The following is a 22,712-nucleotide window of genomic DNA, read 5'->3' as shown; positions in this document are numbered from 1 at the left end:
TTAGCCTGTGTGTGTATGTGTGGTTGTGCACATCAGACTAAGCTGAGCAGGCTGTGTGAGCAGGACAAAGCGGTGAGGATGCAGGAGGAGAAACTGCAGCAGCTCCATAGAGAGAAGGTACACATCGCCGCTGTTTTGTGTCTCTTCAGAAGAAACATCACAACAGCTCACAGCATGTGTGTGTCTTGCTTTGCAGCACACCCTGGAGACGGCCCTGCTGTCTGCCAGTCAGGAGCTGAGTGAACAGGGTGGCACCAATATTTCTGCTACACAGAGCCTGGTTCAGCAGAGGGATGTGCTCCAGAATGGTCTGCTCAGTACCTGCAGGGAGCTGTCCAGAGTCAATATCGTGAGCATGCACACACACACACGCACACTCACACACTCACACACACTTGGATGACAGTTTTTGATGATAATATTCCAGCCTTTTCACTCTGGCAGACTCTTCCAGAATTATTTTAACAAGCCTCTCAGGGGTCGATCTACTATTTGACCAATCCTACTTCCTGACCAATCCTATCAGAGGACAGCTTTCAGTGTTTATGTATCTCCATCCAGAAACCCCTTGGGATTGGATAAATCAGCACTCCCATTTTTTGCCTTTCCATTTTGCAACAGAAAATACTTAAAATATTGAGTGAAACATCTGCGTCGCATCTATATTTTGCCTAGTTTTGTATAGACTGGCCACAACTTTCAACTTGATCACTTTTATGGAATTTGATTTAGATGATCTTGTTAGATGGTTGCAGATCCAAACATAGTTGGGATCCTGTTTTCGAGCCTGTGTTTTCCTGTCATAGCTTTGAAAAATAAGACATGACAACTTGTATCTGGGTTTTCCTCCTTCGGTAATATAAGTGTGGTATGCATTTCTCCATATTTCATATCATTTCATATATTTGTTATACTATTGGGATTGATCTCAGTGCAGGGATACACAGAACCACAGCTACATTTGTTGCTTCTTCTTTAGGTCTCGATACAGAAGCATTCAATCACATCTCTTAACCATTGAAAAGACACTCAGCCCATTCTCTCTCCCCAGTCAATAGACTGACACCTTAGTCTAATATGAGTGTAAGTTGACCTCCCACCTTGATGGCATCCCTGAGATGCACATAATGAGCTTATGTTAATAAAAAAAGAGCCATGCATCACATTGCGGGGGATTGAAATGCCACTTAACTGTGTTCATTTACAGTGGAACTAACAATAGAGGGCATAATGAGAGATGAGAGAGATGAGAACAACTTTATTTATCCCGAAGGAAATTGTTGTGCCTGCTAATGGCTTTTCTGTAAGCAATTATCAATCAATAAGCTAGTAAAATTTTGTTTATGCCGCATGCATCCCAGTGTAGAACTTTACACAGTAAAACTTTACAGAAATATTACAGCAATGCTGCATTCTTTATACAACAAAACAATATAATGCAAACCAGCAACACAAAGAACTTTGCACAAGCATGATGTATAACTTGTTGTTTGAGGTGATTTACACAATAAACAAACCCAGACCCTGTGACAGCTTAAAAGAATTATAATACTGCCAATAATTGTTGGGTAATATATACAAATCATGAAAGAAAAAATGTCAACATCTATGGATGCAGTAGTGACAGGATAAAAAAGCAAAAAGAGAATAAACCCAAAAAGTAAGCTGATAATATTGAGAAATTAATTTAAAAAAACAAGGCCTTTAATTAAAAATACATATGCTGAAGAGGAGACTAACCAAATAAGATTAAGTTTGAAGAACTGTTGGTTAGAAAATAAACACATGAATATGTGGAAGTAGAATAAAAACATAAAGAAGCTGATAAATGATAAAAATATCATTGTTATCATTTTAAGAAAAGTATACGTAAATTCCATGATTTCCAAAGTTCCATAATGAATGAAAGAAATGCTTTTTAGAGTTAGAATTGATAGATTTAAATCCTGTCGTGAACTTGATTTGAAGGAACTGGAGCGTTCTTGGAGGGAGTACGACCGGCTGGAGGCTGATGTCACTCTGGCAAAATCCAACCTACTGGAGCAGCTGGAGGCCCTCGGCAGCCCACAGGTACCAGCCACATATATATATATACACAACATACACAACATTCACACATACACACCAGGACTTGTATCCTCTCTTTGATTTGGGTTTTAACGACACATATCTGTGCCGTCTATCTCAGACGGAGCCTCCCAGTCAGCGCCACATCCAGATCCAGAAGGAGCTTTGGAGAATCCAGGATGTGATGGAGGCACTGACTAAAAATAAACCACAGCGGAGCACTGACAGTGGTGAGCGGAGTAAAATGCACGGCTAGATGTCCATGCACCAAAAACCATAATCACCAAAAGAATTAGACACATTTGGCCGACAGACTCTCTCAGCAGCAGCTCTATAGCCTGTTGTCCCCGTCACCTCAGTGACTGAGAAACTTTGTGTCTTGAGTACAGTAACATGAGAAACTCTTTGCTAAGGTCTACTGTGACACATATAATCTTTCCTCTGTAAGAAACACTAAAGTCATTCAGGTTTTCCATTAATCCTCTTTTGTTAATTCAAACAGTGCAGCTAATCCACTTTTTTATGTCCATTTGTTGTCATGGTCACATGAATAACAATTTAAAAATCAACTCCTTGGTTTCTTATCTTGTATAAGTTGGACCCAATTGAATCCATGCCTGTGTGGGCACCACATTATGAGCTTATTTAAACAGGACAAAAAATAAAAACACACTGACATCTGACTGTAGTTCTCAGTGCGAAAGTGTGAAATCAGTATTCATTCCAGGTTCTTAAGCCTTATATCAGCTCCATTAAGCTTTGAGCTATCAGCCAATTGCGCACACCACGGGAGCATGTAACAGACCACTTTTTTGATACCGTAGGTGTATTCATATGCTTTAATGTCATGAGACGCAAACCAAACAGATGTTATAGCGTCAATAATGCACATTTTGCTGTGCGAAACCATTGCATAAATGAAAACAAAGAGGAGAGTATAATACTTGAAAACAGAAACATTGATACAGTTGCTATGTTGTTTTACCTGCCATCATTACTACTGCATTACATTAATGACTTTAAATTTCAAATATTGTTTTATTCACAATGGGTGCAACATACAGAGGCCTCTTAAGAGCATAACCTACTCTAAAAGTTTCAAGCAACTGGCTCAAGTGTGAAGCAAAACCACTGAGATGCATGAGAGATATTTAATATAACAATCAATGCAAAATAATCAATTATAACAATCGCACAAAAAGCTGTGACATAGAGAAGACACTAGTGGCAAATTGTCATGATACTGTACAATATGGTAATATAGTTAATGTAATGATAGATATGTACATATGCATGCTTTTATTTTTTGGTTGTTTTCTGGTGAGAGTAACAGTGGCCTTTTTGATGAAAATTGATGAAATCTTTATTTCTGTATTTTTTAAGGCTTTTCTGGGTCCAAACCACTGTCCATCCAGCAGAAGAATGAGGTAAGGCAAGTCTCAAGCTCGAGCGCGCTCTTACTTTTTGCTCCCCAAATGGAAAAAAATTGTGAATCCCTGAACAAGGTAGTGCTGAGGACTTTCATCTGCCAACAGGGATTTACACCGAAAGCAGACTTAGATAGCCAAGGGCAAGTTTATGCTCATGGTACATACCTTCAAATTGGACTTGAATTGTTTACCCAGAAAGTATTGCACCTATCGATGTTACAGGTTCGATTTCAATAGTTGCAAGGGGGTAAGAAGTACCCTTCACAAAGAATTTGAGCATCGACTCTCTTCTTTCAAGTGGTTTGAGGGCTTGTAAATACTTCACCAGAACCTTGTTTCTGCTTGATCCAGTTGTGTTACAGGCTATCAGTGTTGATTTGGCTGTACTTCCCTGATTTGATTTGCTTGACTATAGTGCCTTGATGATGAATAAAAAGCTTTGCACAGTTCGGTAGTTTCTCCATTTCTCTATTTTCAACTTATTCTGATATTCTGTGAGAATTATGAGGAGAAAATTATACGATACATTCATCAGGACCAGAACTGGGATTGTTTTTGTTGCGGTCGTTCAGATATTCGGTGGGCTCAGAGCTGTATTTCAGGCTGGAGTGACACCTTCCTGCCCCTGACAGGAAGTGAAGCGGTAATCTTTGCTTTCCTTGGAGTGACAGCTGTGTTACCTGTTGACAGGCAGTGATGCTGCTGCCTCTAAGTCCTCTCAAGGAGGGCGACAGTGTGCCCCCCCGCCCACCACTCCCACAGTACTACTACTCAGCAGATCGCCCCCCACATGCGCCCCCCCACCACTCAAAATCAGGCAGCCGCCTGCCCCCTCACATGCAGCGTTCTGATGACCGCAAGCAAGGCTCCAGGAATGGAGGGCACAGTGTAAGAACTGAAGAACCCCGTATTCACACCCTGCCCACCGCTTCCCTTTACATCTCTGGTGTCACCATCAATTAGCACACCAACCTCTGACCACCACCATTCTATGGGAGTTTGTGAGCGTGAAGGTTTTTTTTTTGTTACATTCTTTTTTCTCATAAGAACCCCCTTAAATACCCAGATTTAACACTCCTCAGAAATTCTCCATTTACCACACTCTTCATTTTTTTTTTTACCTCATTGTGCAATCTGTGCTCCATCCCATCATCTACCTCTCGCATACTGTGTCTGATTCTTACGAGCCCTTCAAGTCCAGATTTTAATTTGAGTGAATAATGGATGATATTTTATTGTGAGGGTATGAATGTTCTTTTACTAGTGCATCTCATCTTTGCTTTGTGTTCATTATGCGCCTGATGTAAGAAATGCCAAGCTTAGCCAAGGTTGTCAGAGTTACCAGTCAAAACTAACGAAATGTAAACGTCAAACATAGTTTTAATCATTCAGTGAAAACTCAAGATGTACAAGAATTAAAGGGAAAACATAAGGACAAGATTATTAATGATAAATACATCATGTAAAGTTATTAGATTGAAAAAAAATAATATTACGCGTACATTAAGGACCTCACTCATCCTCTTTTGCCCTCACAGCAAGGTCCTGACTACCGGCTATATAAGAGCGAGCCTGAGCTTACAACGGTGAAGGAGGAGGTGGACGAGGCCAATGGCGTTGTGGACAAGGACAAGACAGAAACATCGTCTGACAATAAAGATGAGACACCATCCAAAGGTGCTCTTCCTATTTTTACTTGATTCTAAATATCCACCAGCTGATTATCAAGTTTTAAGTGAATGAACACAATAAAGAATACTTTTATCACAATTTTCTTTCACAACATAAACTGGGTTTTACAGTCGCATGTTGCTGGTCACTTTATATGCAAGGCATCTGAATTCAAATTAGAGTGTCAGGAAATCAGCAAGTAACTTTCGAAAACAAAACAGGGACTTATTTAGCCAAAAAACATTTTGCAACATATGTTATTGTCAGCATTTGAAAACAATACAGTAAGTAATGTGTTTAAAATGCATGTTCCTAAAATTCAGATAGTTGCGTTACTCTATTTACCATTGCACGTTTCAGAGATATTTGAGTAAATTTGCCGAATTACTGACTCAAGAATTGTGAAAAGCATTTACTGCTTGAGGAGAAAATCATTTAAGAGATGAAAATGAATTAATAATGCTTGTTAGTTGTACAAATAATATATTCTTGGGAAAGCAGCAATATATTGTCATAGCGTCATGAATTGACACTAAATACAGTACAGTAAGTTTGAGGCACACTCAAGTTCCTGGATACTGAGTGAAAAAGAGTGAAAAAGTATTTGTCACATAAATTGAATACTTGTCTCTAATATGACCTGAACACAACAAAAGTGCTCCTCACAGTGTGTTTAGCAACAAGGAAATAATGTGAATTCTTGATGCTCTAATAAGCATTAGAGGCAAAATCGGGTCAGACTACCCACCTTGTGTACACATTCCACGGGAAATGGACCAAGACAAACGTTGCCAGATTGACAAGCCTTCTCTGTCCTTTCTCCACCAGCACCGCTTTACCCAGTGGGCATCATTCCTCCGAGGACCAAGTCTCCCATGAGCCCCCCGGAGTCCTCCACAATTGCTTCCTACGTCACTCTGAGGAAGACCAAAAAGCCAGAGTCCAGATCTGTAAGTTTGGCCCCTGGCATCAGAACCCAAACCAAAAATGTTGTTTAATGAGCCAAAAGTACTCATGATATGTGACGGAAAAAAAAAGTATGGAGAACATAGTTTTTATAGACATGGCTGTCTATGTGGCTGAACATTTCTGAGTAAAGCTTCACCAGCCCCTCCCCCCACCATCTGTGAAGAGGTTTACGTCACATGTACTGCTAACTAAAACTAATACTTGAACAAAATCTCTCTTTCACTGGTTCAATCACCTGTTTGGTATCTTTTGACTCAGAACTTGAGCTTGAGGAGAAAAAAACAGGTCATTATTTTCAAAGAATCAAATTTTTGGCCCAATCAAACTCGTTAAAACATGTTTATTTTTGCACTTTAACTTTGAGATACCAGCTGAATGCAAGATGAAAAAGACCTCAAAAGATGTTGCCTTTAACCTGTTAAGAGTACACGAGTGATGCAACCAGTTAGGGAACTAAAAAAAGAACTTGCATCGCAGTTTCTCACACCACATTCTCTCCTACCTGGGTGATAATTGTCATATAGCAGCTTTCCATCACTTCCCATAAATATTCTGTCACATCTGAGTGGAGCGCTGGAAAAGACAGCCAAATTTGCCAGCTTAACTGGTGAAAAGCATCATGTTAACAGATGAAGCCAGCCTTACTTCATTTTCCACGTTTTTTAAAGATGCATGTTTTAGTGTGCGTTAGTCACCGGGATGTGTTTGCAGGATCGTCCCAGGAGTGCCGTTGATCAGGCAGGCTTCGGTGAGCGAGAGGTGGGCAGAACCAGAATGAGCGTTGAAGAGCAGCTGGAGAGGATGAGGAGGAACCAGCAGGCCTCGTCGCTAAGAGAGAGGAAGAGAGAGACTCCATCCCGTTCACCCTCCTTTAGCAAGGACAATTCCTTCCTTACACTACAGGTAACATCACACACATAAACACACGCATTACAAGGCATGTGCTTTTCCAAGTGTGAGCCTGTGTCTGTGTGTAGAGCCAAGTCCACATGGAGGGAGCAGGGGCCAACCCAGTGGAGCTGGAGGCAGCCCTGCAGCAGCTGAAGGTCCATTACATGGACGAGAGCAGGACAGGTGGTGAGGCAGCTGGAACTTCCACAGAGACACCCGCATTAAAGGTTCGTGGGGGATTTTCCATATGTGTAATAATTCCATTGTCTTCTGTGCAATGACCGTATCCTATAACCCTGATTCATACACATAAATCCTACATGTAATCATATACACATGTATGTGTAAATCCACGTTACATATATTTTTAAATACCTTTAACTTGATTCTTCCTACTGTTTTTATTTGCTATTATATTCTTTATTTTTATATAGAGTTGTCATGTTTAAGGGAGGTGTGTCTGACCCTAGCACAATGACACTCGGGAGGTAGGGCGTCATAAGGGGTTTATTTGACGAGGAAGGTGAACGGGGAGCTGTGCTGGGGCAGGGTTGTCTCCTGGGGAATGTCACTGGGTCTCAGGAACCAGGGGCTGGCAAGGAAAGGCATCAGGAGTCACAGGATCTAAACGCTGGCAGCACAAGCCTAAGCATGCAGGGCAGGCGGCACTTGCAAAGAACAATCAACAATCTGGCACCGAAGGGCTGGTAGCAGGCTCGTCTTATCTTCCATTTGATAAGGACTGCTCAGCGGCAGGTGTGCCGGCAACCCCGGCTGGAATCATACACCTGGTCCATCAGGCTCACTGGTGATAGGAGCTGAATCCAGAGCTCTTGTGCTGGATCCCAACAACAGTTCTATTTTGATTCTTCACTTTACTCTGTGAGCAGGAGCTGCTTTCAACAGAAAGCAATTTCCCCTTAGGGGATCAATAAAGTATTCTGATTCTGACTCTGATTTAAATCATAATGAAAGTGACTATACATACTTGTGTATATACACATACATACAGTATACACTCTGTCTATCTATCAATCTATAGAATTATAGATAGATAGATTAAAATGCTATGAATCTTTGGATGGTTAGTCCCTTTTAAACCATCTACAATCAAACCTGTTTTCTAATCAGCAAGAAATTAGGCAATTAAATAACACCAGAACAAATGTTTTAATAATATACATTGGAATGTATTATTAGAAATGGCAGCAGAGCAGTAATGTTGTGTCCAGATTTATCTAGCTCCTTTTTAAAAAAAAAAAAACAACATCTATATAGAAGCTTTTACCAACTGTTTGTATAAAAGTTGAATTAACAACTATTAACAAAACTTCTGTAAAAGCACTTTGCCCAGTTTTATGAGCGAATAAAACATACTGGATATCATGCATAACTGACTCACAACAGCCTTTCCATCTACAGGAGGTAGAAAGTGAGGCGTTTGAGGCCCTGAAGCAGGAGAGAGCGGTGAAGAAGCAGCAGGCTGATGTTTCAGACCAGCAGGTGCAGGAGTCAATCTTCAACTTCACTTCAGTCTCACTAGAATGGGACGGATAAATTCTGAGCTCTGACACTTTGAACTATGTCTTGATTTTGCCGCATTGTCTCACTCATGCGTATTTATGGGTCTGAGAAAGAAACAAGAAGTCACATGTAAAAGCTAACCTTTGTTAATTTTGCAGATTTGTCTGCACAGCAACAAGTTTGAACAAATTTACAAGTCTAGTAAACCTAGAGACACACAGGGATTCTCAATAAGCAAGTGCAAAAGTCAGATGCCGCACTTACACATTATTTTCCATGTTTACGATCTGATTACATGCAAACATATATTGTAATGCAATTAAACAGCTCCTAAAGATAAGACTCTGTAGCCTCTATGTCAAACTAATATGATTATATAAGTATTTCAACTTGTCTTGAAAAACAAACCAAAATTGGAGATATATAAATAAGCACAACTGCAGTGTTCCTTTTCTTTGATATTTTCACTCAAACATCAGGCTCTTGGATTAGAATTCCCAGACACTGATTAGTCTCCTTTTAGCTGTGGATCTGGATGGCAAATAAAAGCAAATGGTGGCTGCGACCGGTGAAGGAGAATCAGTTTGGCATGTTAAACCCAATCTGTACCATGCAGCAGCTAATCCTCCATTGTGTCAGTGTCACCTCACAGTGTAAATCTGTATAATCTGGGATCTTTGGAAATGTAGAGGAGGATGGGCTACAGCAGCTTTACTTGCTGGATTCAACTGGAACCCTGAGCTGGAGCTAATGCCAGTGGGAGTCCTGCTCTCACCTTACACTCATACCGTTTTGGTGCATATCCAGAAAGAAAAACATTGTTTGAAATAATTGTTTGTGTGTGTGTGTGTGTGTGTGTGTGTGTGTGTGTGTGTGTGTGTGCGCGCGGACGGGCAGTGTGAGAGCCAAAGGGTTGTGATAGTGGATCTGGGAACAGAACCCCGACATGTGGAGTTTGTCAACCTTCAGGCATTCGACGACAACGTAAACCGAGAACAAGATACAACCAGCTCCCCAACAAACACCACCACTGAAAACAGGTTTGTGTGTTCGTCTAATACTAGAAAAAAAACACAAAAGTTTTTTCATTAGTAAAAAATAAGCTTTGTTTAAAGGGTACAACGGAACACCAGGTACTCACAGATGTCCTGATATCAAAAATGCTATCTATCATGGTCCTTTGTTGAATCTGAAATGATTATTAAATTCTAATGCTCCCAAATGTCACAACCTCTCCCAGTTATGATCAGCAGTATGTGGTTCCTCATTTGAGTCCCTCACACTGATATATGTGCTATCAGCAGCTGTCTTGTTTTTAGCCCCTTTTTTTTAACCCCTTCCACTCCTCGTAGTTTCCAGACTCCCGCGCCTGAGACGCCGAGCCCTGAGCCTAAGGATCAGGAGTCTGAGTTGATGCAACAAACTACCCGAGAGGAGAAGCTGGAGAGAACCCTGGAGACTTTCAACCAGCTGACTGTGGATGAAAAGAAACACAACAATTTCCTGGCTTGTAAGTTCATTCCTATACATTCCTTACATGTTCTTCAATAATATCCGCAATATGGCTTTTGCAGTCAGAGTTTGTCTTTTGTATAGCTTTTGAATAAAATAAAAAATAATTATACTAAAAAAAGGACTTAATAATATCCCATGATCTTATAGCCTAAGGACTGACATTTAAGGAACATTTTAAAATTAAAAAAAAATCTTTAAAGAGCTTCTGTATGATAATATAGCACAAAATTGGATACTGTGGCATTTATCATTCTACTTAGAGCTTATGATATAATAAAATATATGCTTATAATACCAAATTTATAATTGTCACATTTTGACTATTTTGTCCCATAAGCTGCCTGTATATACAGAAAGCCAGCTAAGATCCAATCTTTTTCAAAGTATCAACTTTGTGCAGTTTAGTGTGATATTCACTGAGTTGGCTACCTTAACACATGAATTATATCAGTCTATATCAAATTCCTAACTAAATTTTGGATGAGATGAGTTCAAATTTCTATAAGAGCCAAGCCTCCAAATACAGTGACATTTATTGAGCTGAATTTAGAAAACTAATAAATATATAACCATTAAAACTAATCGGGAAGACTTTGAAGTGTATGCTACAAAGACAGCTTTGCTTTTTGTGCAGAATTTCACAATAGGCCAACATTATTACATTATTGTAAAGATGTGTGCTTTTACATTTCAGTTTGTGTTGAGGTTAGGATTTGTTGTACTGGGACAAAGACAAAAAAAATAGTAATTGTTTATGTTGAATCATTCATAGTGATCACAGGTTAGCAACGGTTCAGATGGCCCACTAAATTATTTATTTTGACAAGTATATACTGAAAGAGTGTGGTTATTTTTGAATCTAAATTACTTTCATAAGATTGTTCCATGTAACATTAGGTATAGTAACCATACCATCTTTCTTGATGCTCATCATCTTTGGCCTATTCCGCAATATCTTAACCATTATTGGAAAAGTTTCCATGTGTAATTTAAAACATCAACACATGCCACAAAGCAGTCATGTGAATACAATAACAAAATAGTATCACATGACTCATGGACTAATTAGAAATAGATTTTTGATAGTGATCTATGGATAATAACATCAACAAATCTGTGTCTAAATGGAACATGAATTCACTCGGGACTTCTGATTCTGAAAATTCGAGGAAAGCCTAACAGGTAGCGCTCTCTAGTGGGAAAACAGAAAAGCTGCATTTTTTTCGAACACGGGATCTGAGAATTAAATGGTTTTATACCGGTCCATCAACACACACACTCACAATGAGACAATGTTTTAATTAGAAGCTATGAAGATCAAAATCTGGATTTGAAAGCTATGTTAAACTTTGAAATTACTGTTGCCGTCAGATTTCTCTGCGGTTCCTTTCCTGCCCTTTTTTGTTATTTCTGAGTCCCTTGACTTCATTCATTTCATTTAATGTCATAACAAAGTTTATGTGCTTTAGTTACCATTATTGTGCTTCACTTACATCAGTTATGCAACTCATGCTACTTAACTAAATGATAAATAAGCTATGAAGGAATACCAGTTGTTTGCGGCTCATATTGCACCCCTCAAGAAAACTTCATGAAAGTTAAAACTTAAGTAGTCTGATTCTGTGAATTGGTATTGAGGTCAGATTCAAGTTTTATTGATCAAGACATACTGAAAGACAGATCTGAACTCCTAAAGTTGCACTGAAATACATCAGCACATCGCATCCTCTTCTTGCTCTATTCCACAAAATATGAATATAAATAGTGACAGATGACAAAAGATAGCAAGACATCTATGAATTAAAAAAGACAGCAGAGACAAAAACAACAGCAGCAACAACATCAGGGATAACAATGGACAACATAAAGCAGGGATCCCTAAACTTTTTCCTGCCAGGGCCAAATAACTTTTCCCCTCTCTGACAGGGGGCTGGGCTAGTTTGTAACAAAAAGTGTGATGATCACAGAGGTTTCTAAATGTAAACATTTATTATTTTCCAGTAAGCCACACCTAACCAAAAATTAACCCTTTCTGGGATCTTGACAGGAAAAAAACAAACAAAATAAATAATCACATTATTAATTAAATAAATAACACTATTAATGAAATAAACGATAACCAAATAACCCTTTTCAAGTTTTTCACAGAAAAAAAAAGACCAAGGAAAATTAACTTTCTTGTAGACACAACTGTTTGCAGCCCTCTCATATCAAATTCACTATGAAAACCAGAGAGGAAGCAGGCTATGAAACCGAACGGATACCAACACAACACATTTCACTATCAGTATGGCTGTAGAATAGATTTTATCCCTGTAGATTTCATTATGATTATATTTGTTTGTACCCAGAATGGCTTGTTCAAGTCAGAAAAGTAAGCTTACCAATATATGACCCACCCACAATACAAAGGGGTCCATCAGTCGTGATGCTAACAAGTATTTTTGGCATACTTTGCCAAAAATACTCTCCCCTATCGTAGTCCCTTTGAGACTTTGGAGGGCTGCCAGATCCTCGCATATTTCAAAGTTTGCACTAACTTCATGAATAAAAATTAGCAGCTGCACTGTGTCCTGCACATCCGTGCTCTCATCCAGAGCTAATGAAAAAAAAGTCAAATTTTTTCGTCTTCTGCTGCAGCTGGGCATATACATTACCCCCAATTTCTTCAACGCATCTTGTGACTGTAGTCACTGACAGACTCACGGCATTAAAGACGTCTTTCTTCTCGGGACACACCTCCTCCGCGACAGCATTCTAAACATTTCTTGACAAATTCTCCATCAGTGAAAGGTTTACTGCTGCTTGCTATCAGTTGAGCAACCTGAAAGCTTGCTCGAATAGAGGACTGGTTCAGCTGAGCTTGGCCTCGCATTTGGCCTTGCAAGCTATGATACTTGTCTTTGTGACGGGATTCATAGTGTCGGCGCAGATTGTATTCTTTGAATGCCGCCACCGTCTCTTGACAGATGAGACAAACAGCCTTTTCTTTGAATTGAGCAAAACAATAATGGTTTGTGCACTGTAGGTTAAATACCCTGCATTCTGAATCTATTTTTCTCTTTCCTAATCTTTTCGCCATTATCTGTGTTATTTGACAGGGGTGTGTCCAGGATTTTTTATTCTTTTTTGAGGGAGGGGTGTCAGATAAGGCACAGACTGTAGAAGGGTGGAACATAATATTACGTTCTATGCATGTACAAGTCATGATAGCCAGAATGAAAAAAAAATCATAATGCATTTCTGGTATTGTTCAGGGCAAAATGTGGAGGCGGGCCATATCCGGCCCCTGGGCCGTAGTTTGGGGACCACTGACATAAAGGAACAGTAAGGGTGAAAAATACACAACCAGACAAAAAAAAATATGCAGGATGTATGCAGGCTGGGTATGCAGAGTTAGATTGTGGAAGCAGCACAGGTGCACCTCAGACTGGTCAGAGTTGTGTGCCGTCCAGACTGCTGTTGTACAGTCTGATGGCTGTGGGCACAAAGGAATGTCTAAAGCGTTCAGTTCTGCATCGGGGTGGGATGAACCGTTGGCTGAATGAGCTGCCCATCAGCCATAGCTCGTCACGCACGGGATTGGCAGGATTGTTTAGGATAGTTTGTCCTTCACCCTCCCCATTGCCACCGATGAAGATGATTCACGTTCAGTCCCACCACTGAGTGGGCTTTCCTAACTATCTTGCTGAGCCTATTGACCTAACGGGTCCTGGCAACGCCCACCCAGCACACTATACCAAAGAAGAGTGCCCTGGCAACCATAGACTGGTCATAGAACGTCTTGAGGAGCCCGCTACAGACGCTAAACGACCGCAGTCTCCTCAGGAAGAACATCCTGCTCTGACCCTGCCTGTAGAGTAGATCAGTGTTGTGTGACCAGTCCAATTTATTGTTAATGTGGGCACTTGCAGGAGTCCATTATCTCCACCTCTTCACTATGGATGGTGATTGGTACTTGGTTTACCATAAGATCAACAAAGGAAATGGAAATGGAAATTCAAATGTTTTTTTCATCAATGAAAATTCCACTTTGACTGAGTGTCTTTACAGGCACGATTGTTCAGGTGTAAAACTGTTCGTCTGAACAACTGTTGTTCCTGATCAAGAGGTTTATGTTGTCACAATTTCTTTGCTCAGTGACACACATGGAATCATAGAGGGTGTTTATTGATGTTCAGTGCGAATCTACCCCTCGGTCTGACTGTCTGGTAAAACACTGCGTAACATGCTTGGACTTATTTATTTACCTATCCACTCCTCTTTCGCGGGTGGGACTATACACCGTTTCTGCGGTGCATTGTGTTGCTTGACACAGTGTTTCCCAAGAAATACGATAAAATACACCCGGGAGGAAGTTCTCCAACAAAGGAAAGGAGTCGGATTCCCCGCTGTGCGCATCGAGGAGCGATGGCGGGATATCCGCCTGAGGAGGAAAGCCGGCGCGAAGGTGAGAGAGCGGACCGAGAAAGACAGGTGATGCAAGCCCTTCCAGCCCTCGGTCATCATGGGGAACGTGAGGTCGCTTGGCAACAAAACCGACGAAATGGCAGCCCTCGTCGACAGCCAGCATGTCTCCAGAGAATGTAGCGTGCTGTGCTGCACAGAGACCTGGCTACAGGTCAACATCCCGGACAGCGACATTGATCTGCCCGGCTTCAAGTTGATCAGCGCGGACCGGGGGAGGCAGAACGGCAAGAAGAGCGGAGGATGGCTTGTCGTCAACATTAACAGGAAATGGTGCAACACCGGTCATATCACCGTGAAGGTTTCTGTGCAGACCCCCGACGTGGAGCTCATGGCTCATACTACATCCCGCTTGAGCTTTCACACACCATCCTGGCTCTCGTTTGCGTTCCTCCGTCTACGACTGGCACCGGCGCCGATGACGTCATCCATTAGGCAATCGCGGACCTGCGGTTGCGCAGTGCTCCCACCCTGGTCAGCGGGGACTTCAACCATGTCCCCCTCACTCCCATTCTCCCCACCATCACACAATATTTTGACTGTGCAACGAGAATAAACCCTGGACCTCCTGTATGCAAATGTGAGGGATGCATACAACTCTTCCCCTCTCCCCCTACTGGGCAACTCGGACCCTAACCTTGTCCCCCCTGGACACCAGCTACACATTAATGGTGGGCGGCCAGCACCAGGTCTGTGAAGATCTGGTCTAAAGCCACTGAGAAGGCATTGCAGGAGTGCTTCAATGTCACGGACCGGGGCCCTTTTGAAAAGGACTTCAGTGACGACACCCAGGGTCTTTCTCGTTGCATAACAGAATATATCAAATTCTGTGAGGACATTGCCCCATCCAAAAGGTCTGTTGTTTCAATAACAACAAGCAGTTGATTAACGAAGATAACATAACATAACACAACATAACATAATTTAAACTTTATTGATCTCTATAGGGGAAATTGTTTTTTCATTAGCAGCATAACCGATTATAAGTCAAAATAAATATGAGTATAGATATAAATAGAGAGACAGTTAGAAACACCAAAAGACATTCACAATAAATAGACAGCAGAGAGAATAACAACAGCAACAACATCAAGGAAGACAGTAAAGATGAAAGTAGACAGCAAAAACTTAACGACAACATAAACAGAGTGACAATAGCAATGATTTAGAAAAAAATAAAATAAACAAAAATAGGCAGGAAGCGAGTGGGCTGAGACCAACAGGATGAAAAAGACAACAGAGTTAGGGCATAACAAATGAATGAATGGGTAAGGTAGTGAATGGGGTGAGGTGCGCAATTTCACCCTGACATCACTGACTGGATTCTTGACCACCTCACAGGAGGCTGCAGTATGTCAGGGTGGATGGATGTGTTTCCAATGCCGTTGCATGCATTTGGTGTAACGGCTCCTCAAGACCTTCTGTCAGTCCATGGTAGCCAGCGCACTCTTCTTTGCTATGGATGCTGGGGGGCAGTGCTAGAACTTGTGGAATGTCAGCCGGCTCAGCAAGGTAGTGAGGAAAGCCCACTCGTTGGTGGGACTGAACGTGGACCATCTTCAATCGGTGGCAGTGGGGAGGGTGAAGGACAAACTGGGACCTATCCCGGACAATCCAACCAACCTTCTGCACAACGAGCTGTGGCTGACAGGCAGCTCATTCAGCCAACGGTTCATCCCACCCTGTGCAGAACTGAACGCTTTAGACACTCCGTGGTGTCCACAGCCATCAGACTTTACAACAGCAGTCTGAACGGCCGGAGGTGTATCTGTGCTGCCATAATCTCACTACATCATTCCATTCTCACATGTCATGCCCTAACACCGTTGTCTATTTTATCCTTGTTGGTCTCAGCCTATTCACATCCTGCTTATTTTTCTTTATTTTTGTCATTGCTATTGTCACTATTTATGTTCCTATCCCTGTTGTTGTCATTTTGGTTGTCTATTTTCACCCTTACTGTCTTTTTTTTCCATTCTGTTGTCCATTCTTATCCTTGATGTTGTTGTTGTTCTTTCTGCTGTCTATTTATTTTTGGATGTCTTTTGCTGTCGCCTAATTGTCTCTTTTTTATATTCATATTCATATTTATTGACACTATGACTGTTAAGCTGCTATGACAAAAGAATTGACCAATTTCACTTATGGGGATCAATCTTATCTTATCTTATCTTATCTTATCTTATCTTATCTTCTCTTATCTTATCTTATCTTATCTTATCTTATCTTATCTTATCTTATCTTCTCTTATCTTATCTTAAAGTTAGGTGAGCAGCAATAAAACAAGTGATAATTTACTCTAAATGGCAACTGTTAGCTGTAATTCTTTAACTCATCATTAGGAAGTTACTGTATATGGTCAATGCTTAAACAGCTATCTAATGACGCCATCTAGTCACCTACGCTATCAAATTCTGCCTAAGAATGTGAACTTTCTCTCAAATGAAGTCAGTAAATTTCTTGATTCAATCGTGAGACTAAGCGCATGTCTTTAAACATTTCTAAAACCTGTCATAATTGACATAATCGGATGCTTTAATTAGCTATGTGCATACCACTTTTGGAAGCAATTTGTCAAGGCAGAATGCAACTAACACCATCTTTCCCCTCTGCTTCACCCTGCAGCACAGATGTTCACCATGGTGAGTAACGACACGTGAGTGACCTCTGACTTGATACCGATGATGGCATCCTGTGAAGCCCAAATGTAGCCAGCCTGCACCGAGCATGCTCCATGGCTTCCTGCGTTTGCAGAACTACTTTGATACTACTGTTCCACAAGGAGATTGAAAGGACACACTGAGCAACACACACAAACACACACAAATACACACACAGACTTCCATCACATCCAGAAAGACATTTGCTCCTTTTAGAATTGTCCATACTCATACATTCTAATGGAACACTAGCTTTTCTGAGTTATATTTTCTCCCTAATTTTGTGTCGAAATAAGATTGTGAAATGGTTCAGTTACTGAAAATTCATCAATTATTAATTGATTAAAGTTATATATACTTGCACAAGCCTATTCATGTTTTAAGAGCTGTAAAATATGTGCTGTATATTCTGTAAATTTCTTGAATTCTGAGCTGTTGCCACTAAGCAGCTGCACTAGCTGCACTAGAGCAGCAGGGACCAAACAAAAATTTTGATTCAAAAGTGTGAATATGTTGTATGCGTCCAGTTTGGGTTCGGACAAAGCATGCGTAAATTACATCAGATAATTTCTTAGATGGTGTTTTTGTGCAATTACAGTTGAATACTTCAAAATTGGGTTGTGATTTTTTATAGGGTGAGTGAGTTTCATCCATATCTCTGAAAAGATATAGAATTAACACCAGAATAAGACAACCTGGCCTACATACTTGGAATCATGCCAAGCACTCTATCCTTAATCGCTGACAATTTTTTCTCAGTGTTTCAGGTGAATCGTTTTATGTCATGTTTGTCACACTCTTCTGAAAGGTGACAATATATAAAGAGAATGTTGGCTGTCCAGGTACTGGGTCATAGGAAGCATAGAAAGGTCCGACTTCCTGGATTAGCAAAGGCAAGACATACTTCCATTTGATTTGCTCTCCAACGCTCATCATAAGCTTTGGTAGTGACTTTTGCGGCAGATGTTATTTTGTTCATGTCATTGAATTCTACCTTGCACATTTGTGGTTGCAGCTGAGAGTTATGTAGTTTTTTGAGAAACATAAGCTCCCAGGAAGTCCACAGGGAATATGCCCTCCATTGATACCTAAGTAGCTTTATTTTTACAAGTGCAATAACTATCATTAAATTAAAAAAAAAAAAAAAAAAACAGATATATTTTTCCAAATCCCAAATCCTACGCTAAAAAATTCTTACCCCATTATCTCCTGCTCAAGTTGAGGATAAAGTTTTGCATGTTTTTCGATGACTTCTATTTTTTTTACTCCTCACATTCTTTATTAATTTATTTCTGATTTTATTTTTATTTTTTGCTCAGATGACTGCAGTTGACAAGGTAACTTTTAGCTAATTTGCCCATCAGACTGTCTCATTAATTAAGAAACAATTAACTGAATCAACTGAAAAAATAGTAAACTAATTGATATAAACTAAAAAAAAACATGTTTTTTTTTTGGTTTTCATGTGCAATGTTATTAGATACTGAATTCAGCTAGCAAGCTTACATGCATTCATTTTTCTTGCTTGGTTAAAGACTGGACACCATTTCACAATCTTGACAAAAAATGTATTTTAGAGTTTGGTCATGTTAAATTTTTTGACTGGTCACCAGCCCTCTTTTGGGAACTGCTTCTTACAAGCCACTATTTGTATAGGTCTGCTTAGCTAACTATGCTAATGCTCTGCTCGGCGCTAAGTTGCAAGGCAACTAGCAATGCTTAAGGATTAGCAGTGCTTGCCCTCAGCTTTCAGTGTAAAGATTCTAAATTCAGTTTAATCTGCAACTATTTTAGAATGGGGGCTCAACTTTAGACAGTTTTAAGCTGTGATCAATGAAACGGGGGCCAATATGTTTAAGAACTGAGGCTGAAAAAGCCCATATATCGCTCACTATCTGGTTGGTGTGAGCTTGCTAAGGTAACGTATCCTTGCTACTAGACAGTTAAATTAGCACAATAAAACTAGAAATCATAGGCCCTTCATAGTATTGTGTTATCAAGGAATGTACTCTCTCTCACACATAAGTGCACACACACACACACACTCACACACACAAGTTTTGACACCTTGCCAATTTTAACTTGATTCGAATATTCTCCAGGTTAATGACATTCAGAGTGAATACTGCGAAAGCTGAGTGCGGCTGTAAATAGGAGCATGTCTCACGCAAATGGGCTAAGCACCAAATCTACACACATGCAGTGCTTTACTTTAATCCCAAAGTGACCACCCTTGTTTTCTACTTTTAACCTGCATTGGTTTGTCACCGTCAAATCTTAAGAGTCTCCTTGAAGACAATTAGGAGAAAAACTAGCCCAGTTGCCATGATAAAATTTGACCATGAACCATGACTTGGATGACTGAGAACCTTCGCAGATATGCTCTGGTTTGGCTTCTTTGTTGGGCCTGAAGGCTTCTGTATCACTATTTTCACACTTGCAACATAACAGATTGTCCCTAGTGGGACACACACACGTATATATATATATAATTTTTTTTTTTTTTTTTTTTGCTTTCAGGCCCAACAAAGAATCCAAACCAGAGCATGTCTGCGAAGGTTCTCAGTCATCCAGGTCATGGTCCATCATTGTCAAATCTTATCATGGCAACTGAACTTAGCTTTTCTTTCTTTACATATATATATATATATATATATATATATATATATATATACAGTATATATATATATGAAGTATATTAACGCAGATTTTTACTTCAATAAGGTGCCACTACTTTCATGCTGCTTTATTCCCTTTTTTACGGATACAAGTGTTTTACAGAAGTTGTGAATTATTAGTTGAGAAAACGGTCTCCCAGAGTCTGTCAGAAGGATGGTGACTACGCCGTATGTGAATGTTTTTGAATTTCTTTTTCTGCTTTTTCATTTGTGTCATGTTTACTTTTTTCTGTCTTGGTTTACATGACTTAGAAGATAAACAGATAAACTAGACTGACACGTTACTGGTTAGACATTTTGCATCAAGAAGCTGTTCGAGGGGTTGAGGATTTGGAGAATAGCACATGTACGAAGCAATAAGTTGGACCTTGGATCTCCAGGATATAAAGTACATTTAAAAAAAAAATGTATAAACTGTAAAAAAATTAATAAATGAAAATACAAAACATAGACTAATTTATGTACACACTGAAAAGAAGAAGAGTGAATATATTATAACAATAAGAGGTAACTATTAATGTTATTAGGGTCAATATGCAAAATGTTCATACCCCATCTGTTTTATATCATGTGAAATAAATGTTGATGTTCTTAAAAAAACGTGTGACTGATTTTTATTGTCAACATGGAAACTTAGCTTTCCTTCACTCAAGTCTTATTTGTTTTGAATCACACTGGGGGAAAAAAACTGGGCACACTTCATAAATCAGAGGAAAGGAACACAAAAACTGTTTGATGACCATGTAAATAATGAATGCTGTTCAATAAATGTAGGTTCAGTTTACAAGGTTGATACTGATCTCTGGAAACCCGCAGAAGGGTTCTAATTTAGCATATGGTGTATTTGTATGGGGATCATCATACTCAGACTTTATTGCATTTGACGCAGAATGGTTTCTGCCTTCAGCCTTCATCACTGCATACACATGAGCGCATATGGTCCTCATTTAACCTTTCTACTTTGCTTTTTGGATCCGCTGGTGCTGGTGTTGGGGCTGGTGGGGTCAGACAAACCAAGTAGGATTAGAAGATGAGACAAAAATAAACAAAATGTAAAATTTAAACAGTTACAAATAGTAGTGTTTTACAACTCTGAAATGATTTTTTCAAGTTTTTAATAAGGTCATGTTTGTGGTAATGAATCAGTAGCATTAGTCACGGTTTTCTAGGTAAGACTGTGGGTGAAAAAGCACCTAGAGCTACATTAAGTACAAAGAAAACAACATTGAATTAGGAGTTCAGAGGAAAGGACCTTAAAATTATGACTAATATGGGGAAATACACAGGAATTAGGATAAATGTTTGCACACATTTACAAGAAAATTATGAGGGTATGACAACCTCGATGAATCATTTCCTGAGGGTGAAACCACAGTGTAGGATTAACAGTAAGACATTAGCCATTGTGTGCATGTCTCAATCCCCTTGGCTACGTGTGCGAAAAAGGAAAGTGTTTTATTTATAAAAATAAGTTGTAAGTGACACTCCAAGTCTGAATACGTAACTTGAGTTCTTTAAAAATTAGTGAAAATGAAAGAGTTTTGTTATTTGATGTCTTTAGTCAGGTGTTTAATAATCGGAAAGCAATTTTCTTGATTATTTGTTCTTCACCCTATTTATTTGTTGATCTATTACATGGTCTGTCATTTTGGACTAGTCATTTCCAAATATATGAGAAGTTTCAAGGAAAAGGTTTTTCAATCAGGCGATTTGAAATTTTCTGCAAATTTTCAACGTGCTCCAAATGAATCTGTTGAATTCTCCCCGTTATTTCTATATTGAAATATATTATCTGTTCTGTGTCAAAAATTATCTTGTGGCTAAGGTCACTGGGGGATTCAATGAATCCCTGACCCAAATAAAAAGACACATGTAATCAATCTATCACCCCCAGCATTTAGTAAAGAGAGGAAACATAATACCTCAAATTTTGTGATTCAAAAACAATGGTAAACTAATTAGGTGAAAATACCATACTTAAAGGTTAATCAGTCACAAGGGTCCTTATAAGATTTTAATTTCATTATTATGCAGTCATTTTCTCCACTACAGAGGTTCTGAAATTGATTTAGTCATTTATGTCTCAGCAAAAGTTTTCCAACTTTAAGGGTATTTGACAAAAATTTACCCTCCTGAAAAGTCAGAAAATTTCTGATATGACTTGTATGATCATGTCAGTTGCATATTCTGAGTGCAATTCTATTTATTCAATTATCAATAAATGGATATTTTGTCACTGAGGTTTGACCTATTATTTGGAATCATAACTAACTCCCAATATCAGTACAATACAACACAGAAAATACTCAGAAAACCAACCTTTTTTTGACTAGTTGCTTGTTGAAAAACTACATCAAAAGCCCTTAAGTGCCATTCTTAACTTCTCTGTATTTAAAAGTCAACCATATTTAATTTATTTTTATTGAACGACAGTACATTTTCAGGGTTTGTGACTTTGAAGTTCGTACATCGAATAGTTTCGCCTGACCCACATACTGTACCTCCAGGCCACATTCCTAAGAAAGCTTTGTATTTGTTTGTTTGTTTTGGTCAAAACACAGTTGTTTTGTACTAACCAACTCATCTTAGTTGCACTTTGCAAAAAAGGGGCCCTGGAAATACTGGCTTTGTCAAACTTCATACCATCACCTCAATTTGCAAGCCTGATGTGTTCTTGAACTAAAAATAACTTCAACTATAGATGTCAAACAAAGTAACCACCAAGTACCATGTATTTTTCTGGAGCATAACTTGACAAAGCAGCGGTGCCAGGACAGTTGTTCAGATAATGTAGTCCTTGGGTCTGCTGCAGGGGGCCTTCAGGACACAAACACAAAAAC

General features: G+C 39.5%; 1 protein-coding gene across 14 annotated transcripts in view; it reads left to right on the top strand.

Annotated features, from left to right (window-relative positions):
- plekha5 (pleckstrin homology domain containing A5) overlaps positions 1-20,464 on the top strand; it is a 254,343-nt gene extending 233,879 nt beyond the window's left edge. For 7 of the 14 annotated variants that reach the window (XM_086146710.1, XM_086146717.1, XM_086146714.1 and 4 more), the window contains 15 exons: positions 37-117; positions 197-349; positions 1,969-2,070; positions 2,189-2,297; positions 3,451-3,494; positions 4,188-4,385; positions 5,036-5,174; positions 5,997-6,118; positions 6,849-7,040; positions 7,115-7,255; positions 8,451-8,531; positions 9,450-9,592; positions 9,905-10,062; positions 17,160-17,176; positions 19,715-20,464. In XM_086146710.1, the coding sequence (XP_086002836.1) occupies positions 37-117; positions 197-349; positions 1,969-2,070; positions 2,189-2,297; positions 3,451-3,494; positions 4,188-4,385; positions 5,036-5,174; positions 5,997-6,118; positions 6,849-7,040; positions 7,115-7,255; positions 8,451-8,531; positions 9,450-9,592; positions 9,905-10,062; positions 17,160-17,176; positions 19,715-19,984 (1,950 nt within the window). In that variant the 3' untranslated portion in view covers positions 19,985-20,464. The other 7 variants (XM_086146723.1, XM_086146721.1, XM_086146713.1 and 4 more) reach the window with 4 other exon arrangements.
- Positions 20,465-22,712: the final 2,248 nt, after the last annotated feature.

Source organism: Fistularia commersonii, chromosome 5 (genome assembly GCF_037954325.1).
Source record: "Fistularia commersonii isolate RoL2024-O1a breed Wild chromosome 5, RoL_Fcom_v1.0, whole genome shotgun sequence".
Classification (NCBI taxonomy): Eukaryota; Metazoa; Chordata; class Actinopteri; order Syngnathiformes; family Fistulariidae; genus Fistularia; species Fistularia commersonii.
The sequence above is the reverse complement of the archived record's forward strand: the minus strand, read 5'-3'. Positions and strand labels throughout refer to the sequence as shown.